We start from the raw sequence: 22,135 nt of genomic DNA, 5'->3' as shown, positions 1-22,135 counted from the left end.
CGCATAAAGAAGCGCGTGGTATGTTGTCCAGACGGGTTTTTACTGAAGAATATTTCGAGGTCCACCGTAAATCAGTTAGACATCACTATAAAAATGAAAAAACAATGGAATACTGCTTTGAACTGTGGGAACATCAGTATGTAACATTACCTCACTCCATAACCACGTTTATTAAGTGACTGTACAATAACAAATGCAAAATAATAATAATAATAAAAAAAAAAACAGAAAAGGAATACATATAGAACCAAATGTGGCAAGATACGCGTTACATTTTCTTTTCTTCCATAGAACAGATCAGGTGATGTTAGACGAGTTGTAGCTTTACACAGCTTTAACACACAAACACCGGAATCGCTGCGGTTTCCTCAACGGCCTGAACATGAGGTCAAAACTTTAACAAAACCGTCTGAGTAATCGAACATACTGGAACAAAAAAAAAAAACAACAACAAAAAAAAAGAACTAAACGTTTGGGATTTTAACTGGCTCCGGGTACGCGTACATACATTTATATATAAAAATAAACTAGCGGAAATATTAATAGTCACGAAGCTATAATGAAGTGGTCTGAGGATAGAGACGGTTTTAATTAACGGCCCCAGAGTGGCCTGGTTTGCGTTTCACTCCGTGTAACTCGTTAACGTTTTTAATACATACATATACGTGTGTGTACGGATTATGCATACACACACACACATACATACATACACACACACGGTGTCGCAAAAGTATTCATACACAGGGCGAATGAACATTTTGGCACAATGTAACCTTATATACGAAACATGTCTTTGTAAACACACACAGTCGTCCCTCACGCTCGTGATGAACTCGAGTGAACACGTCTGCGGTTATGCAGGTCGGTGCAATTCGAACGCGTTCCTTTAAATGATGTGTGCTGTATATCGTTTCCTACTACGCCACGGCCTTCTTTTGTCAAAAGCACTATCAAAAGCTATCTGTGGGGGAAAAAAATATATAATATAAACTAATTATGAAACATTTTGGAAGACATTTTGCTAAAAAGTGTTAATTTCCACCCAAAGTATGAAGACTTTTAGGACACCCTGTGTGTGTGCACGTGTGTATATATGTGTGTGTGTATATACATACATATACACACACATTATATATTGCCCTTGTTAAAATTTCTTTGTTTTTGACATCAAGGTAGGCAACAACGATGACAGAAAACCACATAATTCACATCGGAGGTCAGGAGGTAAAAAACTAGAAGAGTTTAGATTTGTGTGTGTGTGCGTGTGTGCGTGTGTGTGTGTGTGTGTGTACACATTTATAAGGGTTTGGCTTCAGTCCACACCCGGCTGTGTGTATGCGTCCAGCTGTGAGCCGAATGTGGCGTTTATGGCGGATATCAGGAGCTCAGGGGAAGCGGCGATGAACAACGCGGTCGTCTTGCGAGCGCGTTTTTAAAATATCTTCCCTTTTTTCGTTTTCTTTTCCAAAGTCCTGTTGAGAAAAAGGGAAGTGTTCGCGTTACTGAGGAACCACACACCGGATAAACAGTCAAACACATCGAGATACCTATATGTGTTTTTCTTCCCGTTATTGGGCGACGCGATGGGTAAAATTAGACTAAAAGTGTCGTCTTCGCCAAGTGATGGAAAGCCAGGGAAACACACGGGTCATTTTCGAGTCTCGGCTACGTTTCAATACTCGCTTACGGGTCACCATTTCCATCCCTGACGCCATCGTAAATCCCGTTTCTCTACTCGGGTGAAGTCTGTTAGAACTAGACTTTCGACAGAACTAGTCGAAACACATGGAGACTTCAAGCGCAAGAGCATGTAACAAGATCTAAATTTTATCCGTCTGCGTTTCATTTGCAGCCCGTCTTAAGGAATGAACAAGGCTGCAGATGTGAACAGGAAGCCGGATATATAACATACAGCTACAGATTTGTGTTCTCGCTTCAAGTGGCCACCTTACTTGTTCCACAGGGAGCTGTGAACGCGGCAAAATACCAACAGGAAGTTGAAGTAGTTTCATCATGTGTGCGATCGCATTTACTTCACAATAGTTATGTTAAGTACATCTGATTAATAAATAAATAAATAATTCGGATTATATAACGTTTGAATCAAACGTGCTAAATTCACATTTTTTTCCCCCCATTTCCGAGCTTGAACTTATCTCCGTATGCAAATTATTACAGGATGTCGTGGTACACATGAAATGTTTATCTGCTCAGAGCTCTCTGTTACAACCCAAATTATGTTCACTTTATCTTGTACTAAATGCTCATTTATGTGTGTTAAGGAAAAATGGATAAACATCGCCCTCTAATGGGCGACGAGGCTTTTAGGTTGATGCTAGCAATTTGAGATGCCTGATTCCAGTGATGTTTAGCCTACACTCTCCTATGCTTCTGGGTAAAGGTTAAAAGCTTCCTAAACTTTAGTGTGAACCGCTCTGGATTCTGATGAGCGCTTGTAGGGTTGGAAGTAGAACCTTTAAAGGTTTGACTTCGTTTTCTAAGAGAATAAATCGTCGCGTTCGGGCTAAGCATGTTAAACGCGCGCTGACGTGACGTCGGTGCTGACCTGGAGGCGTCGAGTTTCTGCTGCTCGAGGAAGCGCTGCTGGCTCTCCCAGTTCGCTCTCTCCTCCTCGAACTGACGTCTCCTTTCCTCGAGCTCCTTGTGCTGAGCCTCCAGGTTCTTCTTCATCTGCTCGTGGCGCCGCTGCAGCTGCGAGAGAGAAAAATCCGCGACGGTGAGCGCGGGCGTTAAATCCGAGTGAGTGGGACGGAAGACCTTTACACGGCAGTGCTTGTGGAAGAGCTGCACGAAAGCCGTACCTCTGCCTCGGAGTCTTTCAGCTTCTGGACCTTCTCCTTGACTTTCATCTCAAACACCTGCTCCATCTCCATCTCCATCTTCTTCATCTTAGTCACGTGCTCTCGCCTTTCCTCCTCCATCTGCGCCAGGGGGCTCCTGGGGGACGCACCGGCATGCGCACGTGCACAACAGAGTTACAAACCAGAGGACAGACTGCAGTCACAAATGATTACATTACAGTGGTATTGCTCCAGAGAGAGCCGCCTCACACATCTGTAGTGATGTGTGTGTGTGTGTGTGTGTGTGAGAGAGAGAGATGGAGAGATAAAGACACAGAGAGAGCGAGACAGAGAGAGATGGGGCGATAGAGAGAGACAGACTGACAGATGGAGCTAGACAGTGAGAGAGACGGACAGAGAGATAGGGAGACAGAGACAGAGGGGTTGTGAGATCGACAGATAGAGAGATGGAGAGAGAGAAAGATTGGGGGGTTGAGAGAAACTGATGCCTGCAGAGCTCCATGGACAGACAGCTGACAGATCAAAGCTGCAGACTAGCAGTGAGGAAACCAGGAAGATAAAACTCCATCCAACATTCCAGGTTTTTCCAGATTTTCCAGAGGCACACAGGCTAGACAGATGACTGGGGGTTAAAAAGCAAAAAAGCTCAGAGCGCTGATTGGAGGTTAGTAGGCTAAGCAGACACCTGGAGTTCCAACAAATACGCAAAAAATACCAGGATAAGACATCACCTAAACCCGAATCTACATATCTGTTTCAACGCATCGATTTAAAAAGTCAACAACTGAATCGAATGGAGAAAATCTTAAATTATTATCTGGACAAACCCCCCCCCCTCCCTCCCCTACTAATAGCTGGTGTGTGCTGGGCGTTCTGGTGCACTACGGTAGCCGTCGCATCATCCCGGTGGCTGCTACACACTGGTGGTGGTTTAGGACATCTCCCCATACAATGTAAAAGCGCTTGGAGTGTCTAGAGAAGCGCTATACAAGTGTAACTATAACCAACTACTCTAGATCCTGAACAAAGCTGATCACATATCAGTCGGAGGAAACCGAATAAAACCGTATCGGGTCAAATATCGAAGAATCAAAATCATAGTGTGTAAAATCATGTAAACAATTTAATCACTGTGCAGGATGTTTTACATTAGATTTAAGGACTTAACTGTGCCTTCCTTTTAGCAGAGAACCATAATCTCTGTATTTTCCCATGTATGTGTGTGTATGTGCATGCGACTTTATATGGACATTTTTTTTGAAGCTGGCAGTAGAGGAAGGGGGGGAGAAAAAGGGAGAAACAAAAATCCACCACAGACACTAGAGGGCGCCATCACCAGTGCAGGAGAGAGAAACTGTTTTGCTTTGGGAGAGAGAGAAAAAAACGACACAAAAAAACAAACAATCCACACTTACATGCCTTCGACCGAGTCAGCTCTACAAAAACAGAAACACACAAACTTAGCATGCTGAAATCAGTGTGTGGAACAAGGAGCAACACAGAATAAACGCTCAAACGAGAAAAAACGTCAGGGCTGAAACTGGCTCGGATCAGACGAGCAAATAACGGCGCTCCCGCTGTGGTTTCCTGTCAGTTAGTGGTGAACCCGGCGACGCAGATCATTGGCTGCTGCAGTGTGTGTTAGTGCGAGGGAGTGTGTGTGCAAGCACGTAAAGTGACTGCTCGCGCATGCGTGCGTGTGACTTCAGGCCAAGTTAACCGCTTTGCAATGTGACCGAGTTCGGCTGAAGACGAAGCCAGGAACGAACGACAGGAAATGGTGAGGCTGCTGTCATTTCAAAACAAGAAAGAAACCGCTGACTGGCTGATGGAACGAAGGCGTCATGATGCACGACCTGATTACAACGCTCGCGTGTAATACTGGCGAATTCTGGATCCTGATTGGTCAAAAAGCGTTCGTTCCTTTTCTATAACGGCGAACCACATGTCGCACACGCCGTCGTTTCTATAGTAACGACTTACACAGGGACTTCGGTCCCTCCGGACACGGGAACCGTCTTCGGGATGTTCGTGTCCTCACGTTTGACGAGTTTGAATCTTGTCTTAATAACTTCAAGACTAAATAAATAAATAAATAAATAAATAAATAAACAAACGACAGACCTGCGAGGGAACGAGCGTTTACGGCAACTATAAATGGATAAAAAAAGTAAGACACGTCTTTCTTCAAAGAAGTAAATCGTAATGGTTGGTGACTCGCTCGCTGTGGTATAAGTGGAACGAAACGCCGCGTGCGTCGTTAGAGGAAAACGACGCAGTTTGCCCACCGTGTCGTTGATTATTTTCCTATAACGGCACAGCACTGTCTTGGCTCTCCTGATCGATCGTTCAGCGGTATATTTATTTATTTGTTCTCACCACTCTACTCTGACGCCTCGCAGTCACCTGTAGGAAACTTTAGACTGAGTAGCAGAATATTATCCTCTATTAAATTTTTTATTTTTTTTAAAAAAAATCTTATTGTACAAATTTCAGTCATAAAAATTAAATCAAGAGCGATCTAAATTCTAATTCGGTCTATAATCTGTTTAGTAAAAGTGATTATTATTATTATTATTTTTAAACTGAAAGATCATTTTGAGGTGCATGATAAAATGATGTGGGGAACAAATTCAGTTTAATAAGAACAATGAGAACGCTTTGTCGATGTGACGTTGAGACGGAATTCTTTTCCTTACACTTTGGACCACATGTAAAGGCGGAGATTTTCGAGCGCGCGGATACGTACTTGGTGAGCTGTCCTTTGGTCTTGTTGTTGTCCATGCCGTTGCAGGTGACGGCGGCCAGCTTCCTGCTCCTGTAGTTCTCGTAGTGGACGTTGTTGGTGACGTCCTTCAGGTCCTGCATGTGAGTCCTGCGGGAAAAGCACGGCCTGTTAAACGCGTGGCGGATCACGGCGTTCGATCGCGCTAGAGCAATCACTCTAAATAGATACTCAGAAGACGGTATAAGCTATCGCTCAAAAGTTTAGACACCCTCGTATCAATGCTGTGATAAAAAAAAGTCTACGCCGACTTCAAACGTTTAATCACACACCTTCAGATCAAAAGGTTTTTAAGATCATGAGAAACATTTCAGTCGAGTGTCCACAGGAAACTTTTGACTGCTAGTGTACATGAATAGATGCGTATGATAGTATAGTAGTATTGAGATTTTAAAGTTAGATTAAGGTCAACAGTACGAGGTGTACCTGATGAGCATGTTCCGCAGAATGGTGAAATCGCAGTGGTCTCCATTTTCAACTGTATCGGGGGAAAAAAAAGATTTCTTGCTTATGTTATAATTTCTAATAATAATAATGATAAAGATCCCATGTTCTACTCTTAAACACACACACACACACACACACACAGTATGTGATGGACATCATTTATCGTTGAAATATCGTGATGTGATATATTCCTCATGTGTGTTAGAAAAGCGTAATGGGTTATAGCATAAAACTAATTCTGCATTAAAAAAGAGAGCAGAAGAATCTGGAAAATATCAATCTAATAAAGCCAACCAAAAAAACAAAACAAAACCAACACCACACTTTTAAACCCCCCCCCCCCCCCCCAACACATGGTTAAGTATGTTCGACATTGAATGTATAATTAGTTTTCATTCCCATCCATGTTCACGATGCTCCGCCCCCAGGATCTATAACACAACTGACAGGAGGGCATGTCCAAGCACAAACGAGCACTCCAGACCAGAAGTCAGTTTTCACAAACAGGGTTTTTCAGCAGTTTAATACACCTTTGCTAAGGCCATGTTTTGTATAATAAAAAACAACAAGTAGTTCAACTTTAAGTAATTCTGTGTGTACTACTGAATTTACAAGCACTACTATACAGATCAATTTGAATAGCTGTGTGTGAGAGAGAGAGAATGAGAGCGTGTGTGTGTTCAGTTTCAAGCCTGTAGGGAAGAACATGTGTCAGTGTCAGCGTGCTAGTTAGCATACCTTCTGCCACACCCCATGGGTACTGCCTCCCTCTAACCTTCTTCCCGTTCGCTTCGATGATGGTGTTGCTGCCGACTACAGCCAGAGGAAGTCGATCCTACACACACACACACAGACACCCACACACTTAATACTTCCACACGAATACAACTTTTTTCCACATGCACTCTAAACTCGTCCTATAACCTGCTTTCTAAAATGAACAAAAAGTGGTAAAAGGCTTAGAACTCTCACTTTGATCTTCTTCACGAGCTTGTTCTCCTCTTCGTCGTCGGTCTCTGGAAACTCGTAGATTTTGATTTTGTGCTCCTGGATTTCTCTCATGATCTGAAACAGGAGAACAAAGGGAATGTGAATATTTCATCGATTCCCTTAACACGAGCACAAAGACGACCTCGGAGTAGGATCTTCATTTATTCCCCGCCCCCCCATTTCAGAAGACTGAAGGTGGAAGGATTTTGCTGCGAGTTAAAGCTTGAACAAATCCGATATTAACCTGTAGAGCTTCACATTTCCGACTGGGAGACGATTCGCTAACGGAAAGATGGTCAATACTCCGATTACCTTAGCGGAGACGCACGATAACGTTGAGCCTCGGCTCATCGCGCCGCCCGCGTGCGAACAGGACACGCGCGTCTGACCCTTAGGAGGACGATATTTAAGGACTACCTCGGGATGATGAACCGATAAGAGCCGTCTCGTTAAAACGTAGTACGTGTAGTAGCAGCGAGACCGATAAATATTGCTCCAGCTCTTGCTAAGTTCTTCCAAACAGCACCGCAGTCATTACACAGAACCTTTCAAGAACCCGTTCTCCTTATAAATATATATAGCAACAATTAATAATCACTCTAAATCTACATCTGGTTTTCTATAACTATGAATATTATGAAAAGTAAAAAAGTATTAATAAAATTTAAACGAGTCAAATCGTTTACATTTATTTTTGTGTTCAATGCTGCACTCAGATTAAATAAATAAATAAATAAATAAATAAATAAATAAATAAATAAAAACAGGTTGGGATTTATGCTCTATTTCTGTTCTGCCTCTCGGTGTCTCTCCTCCTGCTGGGATAATACTCAAACAGATGGCGCAGCGCACGCGGAGATCCGAGTTGCTCGACACTCCTGACTCGTATCCGCGTTAGATTAGCCGAGCTCAAACCCAGGTGAGGGGAGCGAAGCAGGTTCGCGTGCTGGGAAAAATTCTCCTTCTGCTCCAGGGAGGACACGGATAGTCGGCTAGCGCGATGCTTAACGCCGCACCTCACCGGCACGCTCGAGTCGTTCTGAAAACAGACGGAAAAATCAGCTGTTCCTCTTCCAGATAGAACAGGTTTACTGATCGTCTTCAATGCTCGACTCTGATTGGTCAGGAGGTGTCGATTATTTCTAGAAGAAATCGCAGGTGTATATTAACGAGCTGGTTCTAGTATGTTCTCGTTTCCGTAGCGTCAACGCACACGAGCTTTTACTGCGAACACGCCGGACGAACACATTACAAAAATGCGTGTAATCACGGATGTGGTGCGGTTTTCTGTGCAGAGACGTTTTAATGTTTATGGAGGGAGTCTCCAGTGAGAGAGCATTTTTCATTCAATGCTTTACTTTCTTTTAATTCGCTGTTCAGCTCTTGAAAGCAAACTTTTAACACCAGGGCCGGTCGATACGACCGTATAATATCGATACTGCGATAAACGTGATACACGACACGCACCACGGAAACGTCTTCGCGTGTCGTGATAGAATATTGGATCATATTTTCCACTCCTGTTTGAAATAAAGCTGAACTCAAGGGAAAGACGGAGAGAGTAGGAAGAGTGAGACTTCGAGTGAGCGAACCTGTTTCTTAAACTGTTGGCACTCTTCGGGGGTGAGGGTATCCGCCTTGGCGATCAGAGGGATGATGTTCACCTTCTCGTGCAACCGTTTCATGAACTCGATGTCCAGCGGCTTCAGTCTGGGCGGGAAAACGAAACGCAAATCAAACACCGAGCAGTGAATACAAGACACTTATGAATAGAGCTGATACGAAGCTGGGAGAGAGAGAGAGAGAGAGAGAGAGAGAGAGAGAGAGAGAGATTGATTCTAAGCTATTCTGTCCGAGGCTGAAATGAAAGTAACCCTTCCTCATGGGTATGCTGTGGGTTTCCTGCTGGTTTTCTGGTTGCGATAACGGTCGGCTGAGCGTCTGTTATTATCCACTTTGAGTCGTTTGCACAGCCGGACATTCACAGAGGACACGGACCGTACGGCTGTGTCTCGAACGGTTCAGGAAGTCTCACAAAGTGCACAAAAAAAAAAAAGACCGTTCCGAATTCTCCTTATCCAAGGATATTATCAAACTTCTATCACCGGGAACTGATCCGAGTTAAAAGGCAACTAAAATCAACAACGGCTTAATTTATTTACATTTTTCTCCAAACAAGAGGACATTACAACAAAAGTCAATTTAAGAGAAGTTTGTCTTTATCGCCTAAACGTGGGGGGGACGGGGATGGGGGGGTATTAAAGCAGTCATTATCGGAGGTTTCCTGTCATTGACATCGTGTGTTAGGAGAATCCGTAAGTTAGGATTGGGAAGAAACTCCTCCACTTCATTTTATAATAATAATTATAATAATAAAGTCATCAAAACTCTGGAGTAACACAAACGGATCTATACGAATTACGTTGTGATAATTTTTTTTATAAAAAATATATAAAAATTTTTAATTTTTTAAAAAAAAACCCCAAAATAAATCAAAGTAATCTAATATTTTTCATCTTCAAAGTAGACGCCCTTTTCGCCGAGAATTGTATTTCCCTGAGATGTTTTTTAAACAGTATTAAAGGAGTTCCCACCTACGCTGGACACTTATCGGCTGATTTTCGGAATATTCCGACCATTTAAAACGATATTTCTTCGTGAATAAAATCTCGGTTTTCTAATGAAAGAAACGAATATGTCGGCACGATGATATTTCTGTCCACGACACCGATTTCAAACATTTAATCACACACCTTCAGATCAAAAACTTTTTAACATCACGAGAAACATTTCAGTCGCGTGTCTCCACACATTTGACCGGTGGCCGTAAACAGCCTACAGACTGCGGGCCTCGTTATCTGTTCGTTATCTTTCAAAGCGCCATGAACAGTAGGAAATGGGCGCGTCGTTCAGGGAATTCGAGACTCCGCGTGTGCCCTCGACACTTTCAGCTCGGACACGAAACCCACGAGGCAGCTTCGGTAAACCCTCGACAAGATTTCTGAGCTTAGACTTTCTTAGAATTTCTTCATGCTCATGTGTGCGTATTGATTTCCAAAACAGAAGACAAGAATCAGAGTTGTGTAGCAATCACACAACCCCCCCCCTCCTTTTTGGTACTCGGTACTAATACTGAATTGAATAACCTACTTTCAAGTTTATCAGTCTCGGCACATCAGGGGGAAACGTGTTTATCGTGCTCTGTATACGTATGCTGGTTGCTGCTTATGTGCTGCTAGCGACAAACTCCTGGTGTTGAGTTTTAACGTTTCAACAAGTTCATGAGTAACACATGTCCTGACTCACCCGTGTCCTGAAGGAGCGATGAAGTACAGGCAGCAGTGAACTCTGTTGTCGGGCATCTGCCTCCTGTTAACGCGCGACTCTGCGTTCAGGTAATCCTCGAACTTGCTGTCGATGTGATCGATGACCGGCTGCCAGCTACAGCGAGCAAGACGCACAGGCTTTACATTCACAGTGCATTCGTTACAGTCTGAAATACTGACGTGTATAGACCCGACACACCGTACACGCTACTTTACAATAATATAAAACACACAAGAAGGGACGGGGCAATATTAATGCCTAATTGAACAAAACTTTATGCATCTTACCTCTATGTTTTAAAGCTTTTTTAATCCGCTAATAGGTAATAGAACCCACAGTCCTTTACTAAGTAGGCGGTACCGTAATTCGCATAAATTAGACTTGGAGTGTGTGAAGCAGTTGGCCAAGGCCCTCCCCAAAATAATTCCGGTTCCAGACTAAAGGGGGCGACATAGAGCAAACCGTTCACACACACACAAACTGTCCAGATCATGCAGTATGGGCCAAAGCTAAAAATTCGTGAGGCATCTATTTACAGCCTCCTCAACACGTTTCAATGCATCACCCTTGTGCGCACGTGGATTTTTTTTGCATATCGTGCATATTCATAGATCTTGGCATTCCGTGCGGCGACGTTCATAGGGTGCTTTTGAAATATTTCATATTAACACAGGTTGCGGTTTTAAGCCACGTTACGATAACGATACAGTCAGATTGTCGAGCACGAAACTTAGCAATTTAACAGCGCCGACGTCTACGGAGAAAGAAAGATCCGCGTGTAACGGATCGCCGGCCGTTCTGAACGCGCTCACCAGTTACTGTTATCGACAGCGTCTCCGAACCCCGGAGTGTCCACCATGGTGAGCAGCAGCTGAACTCCGCCCTCCTTCATCAACACTTTGGAGTGCTCCACCTGCAGCACAGAGCATTCACACACACACACACACACACACACACACACACACACACACACTGCTTTCACATCCACGCCTCTGACAGACCCATGCAGCACAACTCTGTTGAATTTGAATTCTCCATTCTGATTGGTCAGAAGATGCTAAAAAGTACAATATAACACCACGTCGTTCTTTAATGAAGAAAAATGCAATTACTGGTAAATTGCTGTGGTATAAGAGGAATAAAACACCGTTATAGGAAACTAACCGTTCCACAGTTGATTATTTTCCTAAACGAGTACGACACGGCGTGTTTCATCCTTTACATAAGAAGCCGAGCAACACCAGATAAAAAAACCATCCATTAATTATAGCAGTGTTTATTAACGCGTGTTGTCTGAACATTAACTAAACACTTGACAGAAACGGGGAATAGTTACGAACTATACACTATATGCATAATTCGCTAAAACACACCTCTTGCCTTTCACCTGAACACGCCGCTACCTTTCTGAACTTCATTAGAACGATGAAACACCTTAAAAAGCTCAGGTGTGAAAGTTATGAAACAGCTACGTGTACGAACATGTGGCGCGCGGCGGCACAGCGCTACTGCGGTATGCTGGGAAAAAAATAAATAAATAAAGATCCTGTAGCTGTACCTGCACGGTTTTCTTGACTCGGTGCGACGGGCCCTGGTGCTCCGAGGAGTACAGCTCGGTGAGGAAGAGAGAGTTAATCATCGTGGACTTGCCCAAGCCTGACTCACCTGAAATTGAGGAAAAGAAGAAGAATAATAAGTTTTTTTAATATAAACCGGCACAGATTTAAAAACATGGCGATGAGGAAAAAGATGTTCTCGGACTAAAATCTCAGGTCTCGGGCCACGTTTCGGTTACTTGTAGACGTACGGATGGGGTTTGTCGCCGCTTTTTGGCTCCGGAGGATCGTTAATCTAATGACGGCGGAGAGATGTTTCGGCCCGTGACGAGCTGAAGAACGGGCTTTTTGTGCTGTGCTTTTGTGAGGCCTTTGGTCCCGTGCCTCCTGGCACCGAGCGAGAATAACGAGATCCATGTGAGAGGAAAACAGGAACCTCAAAAGAACTGCGTCTCAGCTTTGAACAGGACAGGAAGCTGTCAAACGGCTGCTGGAACGTTCTCAGTGCTCGATCACCGACGAAAAAATTCTGAATTCCTCATTGTACTGTACATGGAAGTGAACTGCACTGGATTTTATTTATTCATTTGACAATTCTAGGCATTGTACCCTTTTATATCTCTCGTCTAGAATCGCTATTAAACACGGCTCTGTTAAAGCCGCAATGTTATAAAACGTGACTTTATATTAATAATAAAATCTCACTTTCACTGCACCTTGTGGTTTCTGTTCCTCGCTGCCTTTAGACATGCTGTTTTACTTTTGATCACAGTGTTTTAGTTAGACGTTACAGATCTTACTCGGCCTCGTTGCTAACGGATCGCTTCCGTAATAAGAAAATAAGAAAATCCGTGTCAGGATTTACAGGCAGAAGTTACACCACAGGCACGCAAATACAACATATAATGACGGACTTAAATTAAACTAAACCTCTTTAGCAACTCGCACCAGTTTCCCCGACCCCTTACACACGGTGGAGCATTCTGATACGAACATAAAGTTTGTGCTCGTGCGTCACCGTCGTGCTTCCGTGCTACGCAATGTCCATTTTGTAAACTTTGATCTTCAGGGTGTTTAATATAAAATGCTCTCCTGCCTTGGAGGACTTGGAGGTCGCACGCTTTCTTCCTCGGTCACGTGACGATTTCGCCTCCGTCTGATGTTGACTGTGTGTGCGCCATCATACATTTTTTTACATCAAAAAATTTTCCCGGAACTATAAAATTAAATTGAGTGTGTTTAATATTTAATAAATAATGTAATAATTTAATAAAGTGCATCAGGACTAGCGGAGTACCGTAACGGCCTTCGTAACAATAAGAGAACGGTACGAAAAGCTCAAACAGCCATGTTGATTTACTACTAAATCTCAGGATTACCGAACTTTTAAATTCTCCCCACGTAAACACATTTTAAACCATTTTAAACCACTAGTCTCTGAAATTCGATATGGCTGGATGATTTTAAATCTGAAATTGATAGCTTTTTATCTTCCCAGTGGTGTCTGTACATGTTTTGCTCAAACCTTTAACTCTAAAACATCGAAGCATTTTTTTAAAGCTTTGTACACGTTCCTACTCGACCTTTCACCTGCTTGTCTATGCGGTGTGTGTGTGTGTGTGCGCTGCGACATGTGCTTGTGATCTGTGTCGATTTTATCTTTTCTTTTGCAACATGATCTGGTTTTCATCAAGAAATCAGCATACATATGTACATAAATAAGTAAATAAATAAATAAATTCATTCAACACGCTAACCGTAACCGCTGTATCATAAGGAACATTTTTAACCTCGGTGTTTAACAGGCTGTTTAACGCATTTTTAAACCCCAGATGTTTGGTTCTACGGATTCGACCTCGTGATGATGGTACGAGGAAAGAATGATGAAAATGTGCTGAACACAATCTTTTCATCAAGCAGCTCTGTGTACTCGGCCTAAGGAAAAACGTCTTTTTGAGACTAGAGAGGTGGGATGATCTGCTGCGGGGCGGGGGGGGGCAAACAAACAAAAAAAAAAACCAACAACACACGTTTGTCTTCACTCAGATTGAATATCACCGTCTAACAGGCTGGTCTGAGCGTTTCAGAAACTAAGAATGGTGTAAAAAAAACAAAAAAAAACACCGAGTGAGCATCGGGTCTGCGCAGTAAGTTCATGAGAGAGCGCTCAGAGGAGAATGAGCGGACAGGAAGGCTACGGTCATTCGGATAACCGCTCTGTACAAACGTGACGACTCTCAGAACACACAAACCTCGAGGTGGACGGGCTACAAGAGCAGAAGACCCGTTCGGTGTCTAATTCCTGTCGGCCAAGAACAGGAATCTGACGCTATAGTGGAGCAACTGTGGCTCTCTGGATGTTTTTTGTTTGCCGCAGCAGTCTGCGTGAGCTCGGCGGGTTTCTGAAATACTCCGAGCAGGTCAGAGAGATCAATATATCTGTATTATTTTGTACAATTTCCTCACCTGACCTGAAATTAAGCAGCAATGATTTGTTGAACAGGAACCTTTGTTTTTTTTTTTTTTTTCCATTTTGAACAGGCATTTTTTTTTTAACCTTCGGCAGGATGTGAAATCACTGCCTTTCAACCCTGGCTTCCTGTGTGGTTCTCTCCTGACAGCTTTTACAACGAATGTCAAGAATGCAGTCCCCCAGCTGGCTGCCGTTCAACACCAGACAGGAAGTTCGAAGTGTCTGAGCGTACACGGCCCATCGCTTGAACGCGCTTTATTACGGTGATGAAATGTCGGCGCACGAGCCCTGAGATTATAATCCACATACGGAAAGCCACCGTTTTCTTACCCACAACCATTAGCGTGAACTCGAAGCCCCGTTTCACAGACTTCCTGTAGACCTGGTTGGGGAGGCTGGCGAAGCCGACGTATCCCTCGAGATTCTTCTGCTGCTGCGGGGGGAAAAAAGAACAAACAAACAAAAAAAAAAACACACACGCACTTTTCATATTCGTACATCTGAAAGAGAATTCGGAGTAAATAAATAAATAAAATTCAGAATACATGTTCTGGATCAGCATCAAGTGTTTATTTTAGATGAAATGCTTAGCATTTACTCAGCATTAACTTTAGCATTAATCCTCATACTCACTGCTGCTTGTTTAAATCCGAGCCGCGCGAGTCCGGATGAAGCCGAAATAAACGTCGAAAGAAACCCAGCGAGAACGTCCAAGTGTCCAGAATTAGTTTTACCACAGGAAGAAAAAAAGATGCATTAGTGTCCAAAATAATGAACGCAGTATCACGAATCACGGCGTGTGAGAAAGTCTACATCATCACGATAAACACAAGACATTTCTAAGATGTCTTACGACATATGGGATTGCGAAAAAATGAAAACAGACCGTACTGTTAGGTACTTTCAGATTTAATACATTAGACCGTGAATCCGGCAGCGTAGGTACGTTTCTGATGGCAGGATCGGACTTCCTTTTCGATTCGAATTTGATCCAGGGTTGTACAGATCCATATCGGAGACTGTTAGACCGATTTTTGGAGTCAGATCGGTTTTTATTAAAGACTAAACTGATAGGAGCCTTCAGAAACCTTGTCGCTCCAGTGTAAAGCTTAAAAAGACGCTCAGAAATCTAAGTTTGGGGCCAAAATGTTGCTGTAGGTAGAAAACAAGAGCTCAGAGGAGACCGACCACGATCAGACGCAATCGGTCGTGATTCACATCATGTGACGAGATCCCCTGCTCAGGTTAAAGCCATAGCCAGGCTACTTCACTTTACTGGGGAGATAAATCTCCTGGTCTCCTGCATTAGCCGCGCCCCTGTGTACAAACTGGGCGGGGCAAGTCCTTTGACTGTAGCGTTCTGCATCCAACTACAGCTTGTATCTCGTTAACCCTCCGACTAAAGAACTAGGAAAGTCGGGACGAAGGTCTCCTCAACCCCGGCGCCGTTTCAAAATGGCCGCTCACAAAATGCTGCATTCGCATCATTCTGAACTTCCTACATCTGATTTCCATCCCAACCACAGTTCTCTGTCTTCTCCATCACGTCACCGTGGCAACACTCCGAGTGAAAAGTAAGAGCAAGAACGAAACAATAATGGAAGATTTACGAGTTATACGCAGCAGGCTACTGTAGAATGATTTACCCTGCCCAGTTTGGACAAAGGGGCGGGGCTAATACGCTCTAAGTAGCATCTGATTGGATGCGGATGGCACAAGTACAGGATGAATCATCATAAAATTTTCGGTTTAAATACAGAAATGAAACAAGCCTGTGTCTATAAATATTAAACTTATATAGTCTTGTGTGTCTACAGAGCTAAGAGACCTGTATACAATGTACATTTTACATTTCATGAAGACATTAAATTCATAAAAAGCATGGATACACTTATTTATTAATGATACAAGTTAATAACTGAACGTTTTAAACCGTTGCTATGGAGTTTTGATGCGCGTGCAATGACTAAACGTTATCTAACTAATCAAGCTAACCAGGTTAGCAGCATTTTTACACGGTGAGCTAATCTCCATATCTTCATACCAGCCTTATCACACTTTTCCACCACATACTTTCAATATTATAAACGTTCAACTTGTTCCGCATACAAAAAGTTTAAAAACACACAAACAAACAAAAAAAAACGTTTTCTTGCTAGCTTAGCTTAAACAGAACTACAGCTAGCTAGCTAATAAAGCGAAGTTTGTCCCTCCGTATGTTTGCTTAACCACATAGTTAGCTAGAATATTCCTTAAAAAAAATATTTAAACCCAATTTTAATCGCTGTAATGTTTCCTGTCATGTTTAGGTGTTTATTTGTCATTTATTTGACTAGCCACTACCCAGAGCAATGACACATAAAGCGGAAAAATTTTCACAGGAAATGCCTAAACTCGCGGTCTAGCTGAAGCGAACCAAAATATGTTTAAAAAAACACACACACACAAGAAAACCTATAACTACTTAAAAACATAATCTCTTCGACATTCTGTTTTCAATTGTTTTGTAATAATTAAAACAGAGCGAACGCAGGATGTTCTTACCCATAATATTGCCGTTCAGAACTGCTTGAAAAACCGAGCCGACATTCCCCTGCGAACACTTCCGCAAAAAACTCTACGCGCCTTACGTCACGTAGCCACGGTACAGCGACTCCGGGTTACGCAAAGTGCGCAGCGGTGCTTGGAGAATCGCCAGGTGAGGAATCTGAATCGCGCCATGCGTGTAGATTAAAAAAAAAATTGATGCTTAAAAAAAAATCGCAGAAATATCGGGTGGAAATTTTATTTATGTATTTATTTATTTATATATTTACTTATTGATTTTTTTTGTTTATTGATTTATTGTAAAGCGAATGGTCAGTTGTTACTTAGTCCTGATAGATACATAGATAAAAAAATTATAAATAAATATAATAACGATAAATAGACAGACAGACAGATAAACAGATAGACATATAAATAGATAGACAGACAGACAGATAAACAGATAGGCAGACAGATAAATAGAAAGACAGATAAACAGATAGACAGACAGACATATATATATATATATATATATATATATATATATATATATATATATATATATATATATATATATATATATATAGAAAGACAGACAGACAGATAAACAGACAGACAGATAAATAGGCAGATACACTTGCTTTTGAGATTTTCTTTCGATACTTCACTTTATTTATATTTTACAGTATGTAACATTATTTTATTTTATTTATTTGAGTATTATTTACGTTCTGTGTGCAAGCAGGACGTTTTGTTTTTTTTTTAAAGGGGGAGGGGGCGGACCCAAAAAACTCAATATTATTTGACTACAGGTCAGACTTTTAATTTGCTTTTTTCCCCGCTCCTTCCTCTCATTAATGACACTCCCGTGGTTTCCACAGTGAGTCTAATCCCAAAATGTCTCCCCGTAGATACGAAGTGCACTACGTAGAGTGCAGACGCCTATAAAAAGAGCTCACACGTAATTATAACAGACGGATATGGAATTGTTTTTTTTTTTTTTTTGTTAAATTTTTTATTCAAACCACGGTTTACTTTGCTAAATAAATACCACCATAAATGGCTGTACTATATTGATTAAGCGTGCGCGTGCAGTGAAACCCTTTATGTGTAGGGCACCTAAAAAGGACGCGGTGAGCAGTTTGGGATGCGGTTTAGCTAGCTAAACTAAGTAACCACTAACTGACAGCGTCGTGCTCGAGCCCTGACAGGAAGGGCATTATGTTTACAAACGAGGATTTTTAAAGCAGGACAAAAACAAACCAGGTAAATAGGAGTTAAATTTAAGTTAAGGTTACACGTTGGGGTTTATTTTTTCAACGAGAGCACAAGCTAGCTGTTAAGTGTGTGTGTAACTGCGTGTTTGGTGCTGCAGGTGTTAGCATGAGCTCGAGCTCCGGACAGGAACAGGGAGCCGCTGCGGCGCTCGCGGTCACCGCCGAGTCTCCGGTTCGAGGCGTCTCGGTGACGGGGAACATCCGGAGACTTTTCAGCCACGTGCGGGTTGAAAACCTGGCCGCCGGGCTGAGTGGAGGTGTGGTGTCCACCATGGTGCTGCACCCGCTGGATCTGGTTAAAGTCAGGTTTGCAGGTAAATTCACTCTCTCTCTCTCTCTCTCTCTCTCTCACACACACACACACACACACACTCGTGGGTCTACTGTCCAGTGTTACCGACTTTAAAAAATATATATTTTCAAGCCAAAGTAGCTAACACACGCTCAAAAAATAAAAGTCGCCCCGAGATGACGTCACAGACTCATTTGCAAATGCATCACGATCGCCCGAACATGGAATACAATACGCAAACGCTACGCGACGTCATCGACAGTCATTTGCATATTGGGGCATCATCACGCGGCTCATTTGCATATCAAAACGTGTTCCACGGAGAAGGTGGAGATGATGTTCTGAAGTCCTGACTGAGTGAGGAACGAACCGCTGTGTCGTGCTGTTACAGGAAACTAATCAACGATGTGGTGGCGTGATGAAGCGGACTTCCTGTTATCAGTCCCGAGCTGATTATTTTCCTTTAACAGCGAGAACGGAAGGAACTTGAAGTCTTTTTGGTTTATTAACAAGCACGTCATTCTTTTTATCCGGTTTAACTGGCTGATTTGGGGAAAGATAGCGCTGGCCAATCACAGACAAGGGATCTGTGATCTGGATGGTGTGGTTTTTTGTTTTTTTTTGAAGCCCTGGTGTGGATTCCTTCCTGACTTTTCTTCCCCCGTACAGTGAGCGACGGCTTGGAGCTCAGGCCGAAGTACCACGGCATTTGGCACTGCATGAGGAGCATCTGGCAGCAGGAAGGACTTCGTGGCTTGTACCAGGGGGTCACGCCGAACGTCTGGGGCGCCGGAGCTTCATGGGGTCTTTATTTCTTCTTGTAAGTACCTCCTCTTATTTCTGTTTAAAACATCACAACATTATTGTGCATGCTTGTTTATTAACCATGTTTTTTTATTTTTATTATTTTACATAAGTTATAATGCCATCAAAGCGTATGTCAAGGAGGGCCGTCAGACAGAGCTGAGTCCCACGGAGCACCTGGTGTCCGCAGCACAAGCAGGTCCGTTCTGCTCACATCCAGTACACGCACTCGCTCACACAGTCAGTCAGAGGATCGAAACCCGTGTCAGAAATCCAATCCGCAGTCTATAGGGCTGTCTTAAATGACTGAATGAAACATACTACCGAGGGCGGTTCAGACGTCGATAAAATAGCAACAGTTTTCAGAGTTCAAATTTTAGATAATAAATAGAACTGGCCACATTTATACCCTTCGATCCGGTCTGCTGTGGTCGTGTCCGTTTTTAAACTAGTAACATCGACGTTCTCCATCCAGTCTGACATATCAATGTTATCTATCTATCTGCTTTTAAATAGTGTATCGTTAGTATCCGAACATTTTTTAGCACTTGAAACCGAATTGTTAGGGGCTTTAAATAAGGTTATGAGAAATGCTTCGCTGCAATATAAGGAGCAACCCCACGGGATGTCATGACTTACAAAGTATACAACATTAATAAAGCTTAATGAACCCCCTGCCCCGCCCCCGCTGACTGTAATGGTTATTGATCTGGCACGCAGAGATGTTGCTGAGGTTTTTTTATTTATTTTTATGGATGTTTAATAGTTGCTGTTTTACAGGAGCGATGACTCTCTGTCTCACGAACCCGATCTGGGTGACAAAGACACGCCTGATTCTGCAGTACAACTCCGATCCAAGCCAAAAGCTGTACAGGGGCATGCTGGACGCTCTGGTGAAGATCTACCGTCAGGAAGGAGTAGCCGGACTCTATCGGGTAGGACGCGGCGTAGGATTACATAGCACATAACATTCTTTTAAAGAGGACTTTGTTAAGTACAGCAGCAGGGCAAGGGTTAAGTTATTCGGTTTCGGGTTTCCACGTTCACCCGGCCCTCGGCAGAAGTCTTGGAGGAAACGCACGCACATGTTCGCTCTCAAATGACCCTGTTGGCAGCTGTCATGAGAGAACGTTTTAAGTAAAATGGAAAAATAACGGTTTGCTTCAGGAAACTTCAGATTTAAAAAAAAAAAAAAAAAAAAAAAAAAAAAATGATCGGAACAATTTAGATATTTTTTTTTTTACTTCTTTGAACAGGATCTTCTATAATATGATCTCGGAATCATGATACACATCTATGCAATCAGCCAATCATGTAGCACCACCGCAATGATTCTTCAAACAAGTGCCTCTGCATTAAGTCATTTCAGGTAGATCTCCAGAATTTCCTTGAGTAGGCTTGAGCTGAACTTCCATCACTGACCACCAAGTGGCGCTCACGCTCCAGGGGCGGGAAAAAAAACCCTCTCCTGACACAGTAAAAAAAAAGTTTTCCCAACTCATTCGGTGTGTTAAATATCAGTAAATCCGAGTTTTGTTTAGCTTTAATTTCCCCGTGGCTGAAACGACTTTTTTCTGTGCCCAGGGGTTTGTTCCCGGCCTGTTCGGGACGTCTCACGGAGCTCTGCAGTTCATGGCATACGAGGAGCTGAAGAGAGACTACAACAAATACAGAAACCTGCATTCAGACGCTAAACTGGTAAGTGCAAAATAAAATAAAAATAAAAAAATCTGCGGATTTACAGACATCTGAAGAAACGTGCCGTACCCGCAGCCGTGACGTTCTGCCGTCTCTTTCCTCTACAGAACCCGTTAGAGTACATCACAATGGCGGCTTTGTCCAAAATCTTTGCCGTGGCCACCACGTACCCGTACCAGGTGATCCGAGCTCGCTTGCAGGACCAGCACACGAGCTACACCGGGGCGGTGGACGTCATCCGGAGGACGTGGAGGTGAGACGACCTTAAAGAAAATCCACACTCAGGGATGTGCGACAGTTTGCAAAGTACTTTCTAATAAGATTCCTGGTTGAAAGATTTATTCCCCGCCCCACTTGTTTCATATAAGGCTGGGAGATTTGACAATACGATATGATCTCGATATCGCGATATATCGACACCACGATACGTTCTTCAGAGCGTGTCTCAGTGCTTTAAGTCTATTATACCGTATAATCCCAGCATAATTCGTTGATCGTTTTCCTTATGAGATGCATATTAATTAATTGAATTAAACATTTCCTGAACCTGTAGTTTCTTATAAAAGCTTAGCAAAAGGTAAATAATCATGGATCGGATCGAACTAACGTACAATTGTGTGATTTTATGATATTGAGCCGACCCTCAACGAGGCCACAGGCTTGTTTAACTATATATATCTATATATATATATATATTTTTTTTATAACCGTCGGATTTATCTTGCCTTCTCCTGATAGGAACGAGGGTCCTCTGGGCTTCTACAAAGGCATGGTGCCAAACCTGATCCGGGTGACGCCGGCCTGCTGCATCACCTTCTTAACGTACGAGAAGGTGTCCGGCTTCCTCCTGGACCAGCATTAATGAGACATCCGAGAGGCGGGGGCGATCGCAGCACGTTGGCGCCGAGAGAGAAGGAGATGCTAGTTTAGCACTGAGATCAAGCTCTCGCTGGGCCACGATGGAGACCACACCCCCTGACGAGAGGTGGAACGAGGGTTCTCGTGAAGCAGACATTCTCTGGCTCTTATACAAAGCTAAACCGATCTGCTGCTGCTTTGAGTTTACATGTGTAAGATTCATTGGAAAGACTATGCGTCAGAACTGAAGCGATGGATGGATGCGTTCGAATAAAACCGA

At 42.9% G+C, this 22,135-nt stretch overlaps 2 protein-coding genes across 3 annotated transcripts; one reads left to right on the top strand and one right to left on the bottom strand.

Annotated features, from left to right (window-relative positions):
* Window positions 1–19: 19 nt before the first annotated feature.
* Window positions 20–15,016, bottom strand: septin7b (septin 7b). 2 transcript variants are annotated; one of them, XM_053611362.1, is made up of 13 exons: window positions 14,731–15,016; window positions 11,930–12,036; window positions 11,184–11,284; window positions 10,351–10,485; window positions 8,637–8,754; window positions 7,027–7,119; window positions 6,793–6,889; window positions 6,034–6,085; window positions 5,572–5,697; window positions 4,238–4,258; window positions 2,823–2,958; window positions 2,567–2,712; window positions 20–1,472 (listed from the first exon to the last, which is right to left on the bottom strand). In XM_053611362.1, exons 1-13 carry the CDS (start codon window positions 14,960–14,962, stop codon window positions 1,433–1,435), a joined length of 1,404 nt encoding a protein of 467 aa, XP_053467337.1. In that variant the 5' UTR covers window positions 14,963–15,016; the 3' UTR covers window positions 20–1,432. The 2 variants fall into 2 exon arrangements, with proteins under 2 accessions (XP_053467337.1, XP_053467338.1); XM_053611363.1 differs by lacking the exon at window positions 4,238–4,258 and having other exon boundaries at window positions 14,731–15,015.
* Window positions 15,017–17,567: 2,551 nt separating this feature from the next.
* On the top strand, window positions 17,568–22,125 carry slc25a32b (solute carrier family 25 member 32b). The gene is made up of 8 exons (XM_053611364.1): window positions 17,568–18,192; window positions 18,302–18,517; window positions 19,165–19,315; window positions 19,413–19,498; window positions 20,080–20,234; window positions 20,884–20,997; window positions 21,105–21,250; window positions 21,736–22,125. Exons 2-8 carry the CDS (start codon window positions 18,310–18,312, stop codon window positions 21,857–21,859), a joined length of 984 nt encoding a protein of 327 aa, XP_053467339.1. The 5' UTR covers window positions 17,568–18,192; window positions 18,302–18,309; the 3' UTR covers window positions 21,860–22,125.
* Window positions 22,126–22,135: the final 10 nt, after the last annotated feature.

Source organism: Ictalurus furcatus, chromosome 23, assembly GCF_023375685.1.
Source record: "Ictalurus furcatus strain D&B chromosome 23, Billie_1.0, whole genome shotgun sequence".
NCBI lineage: Eukaryota > Metazoa > Chordata > Actinopteri > Siluriformes > Ictaluridae > Ictalurus > Ictalurus furcatus.
Note: the sequence above shows the minus strand (reverse complement) of the source record. Positions and strands in the feature narration are given on the sequence as shown.

Bases quoted from the DNA above. Each gene is read 5' to 3' on its own strand.
- septin7b (XM_053611362.1), bottom strand. From the start codon at position 14,962: ATGCTGATCCAGAACATGTATTCTGAATTTTATTTATTTATTTACTCC. The intron at 10,486-11,183 runs GTGAGCGCGTTC...TGCTCGCTGTAG, and splicing joins GCTGTCGATAACAGTAACTG to CTGGCAGCCGGTCATCGATC. The intron at 6,086-6,792 runs GTATGCTAACTA...CCCCCGATACAG, and splicing joins CCCATGGGGTGTGGCAGAAG to TTGAAAATGGAGACCACTGC.
- slc25a32b (XM_053611364.1), top strand. From the start codon at position 18,310: ATGAGCTCGAGCTCCGGACAGGAACAGGGAGCCGCTGCGGCGCTCGCG. The intron at 18,518-19,164 runs GTAAATTCACTC...TCCCCCGTACAG, and splicing joins GGTTAAAGTCAGGTTTGCAG to TGAGCGACGGCTTGGAGCTC. The intron at 19,499-20,079 runs GTCCGTTCTGCT...GCTGTTTTACAG, and splicing joins GGTGTCCGCAGCACAAGCAG to GAGCGATGACTCTCTGTCTC.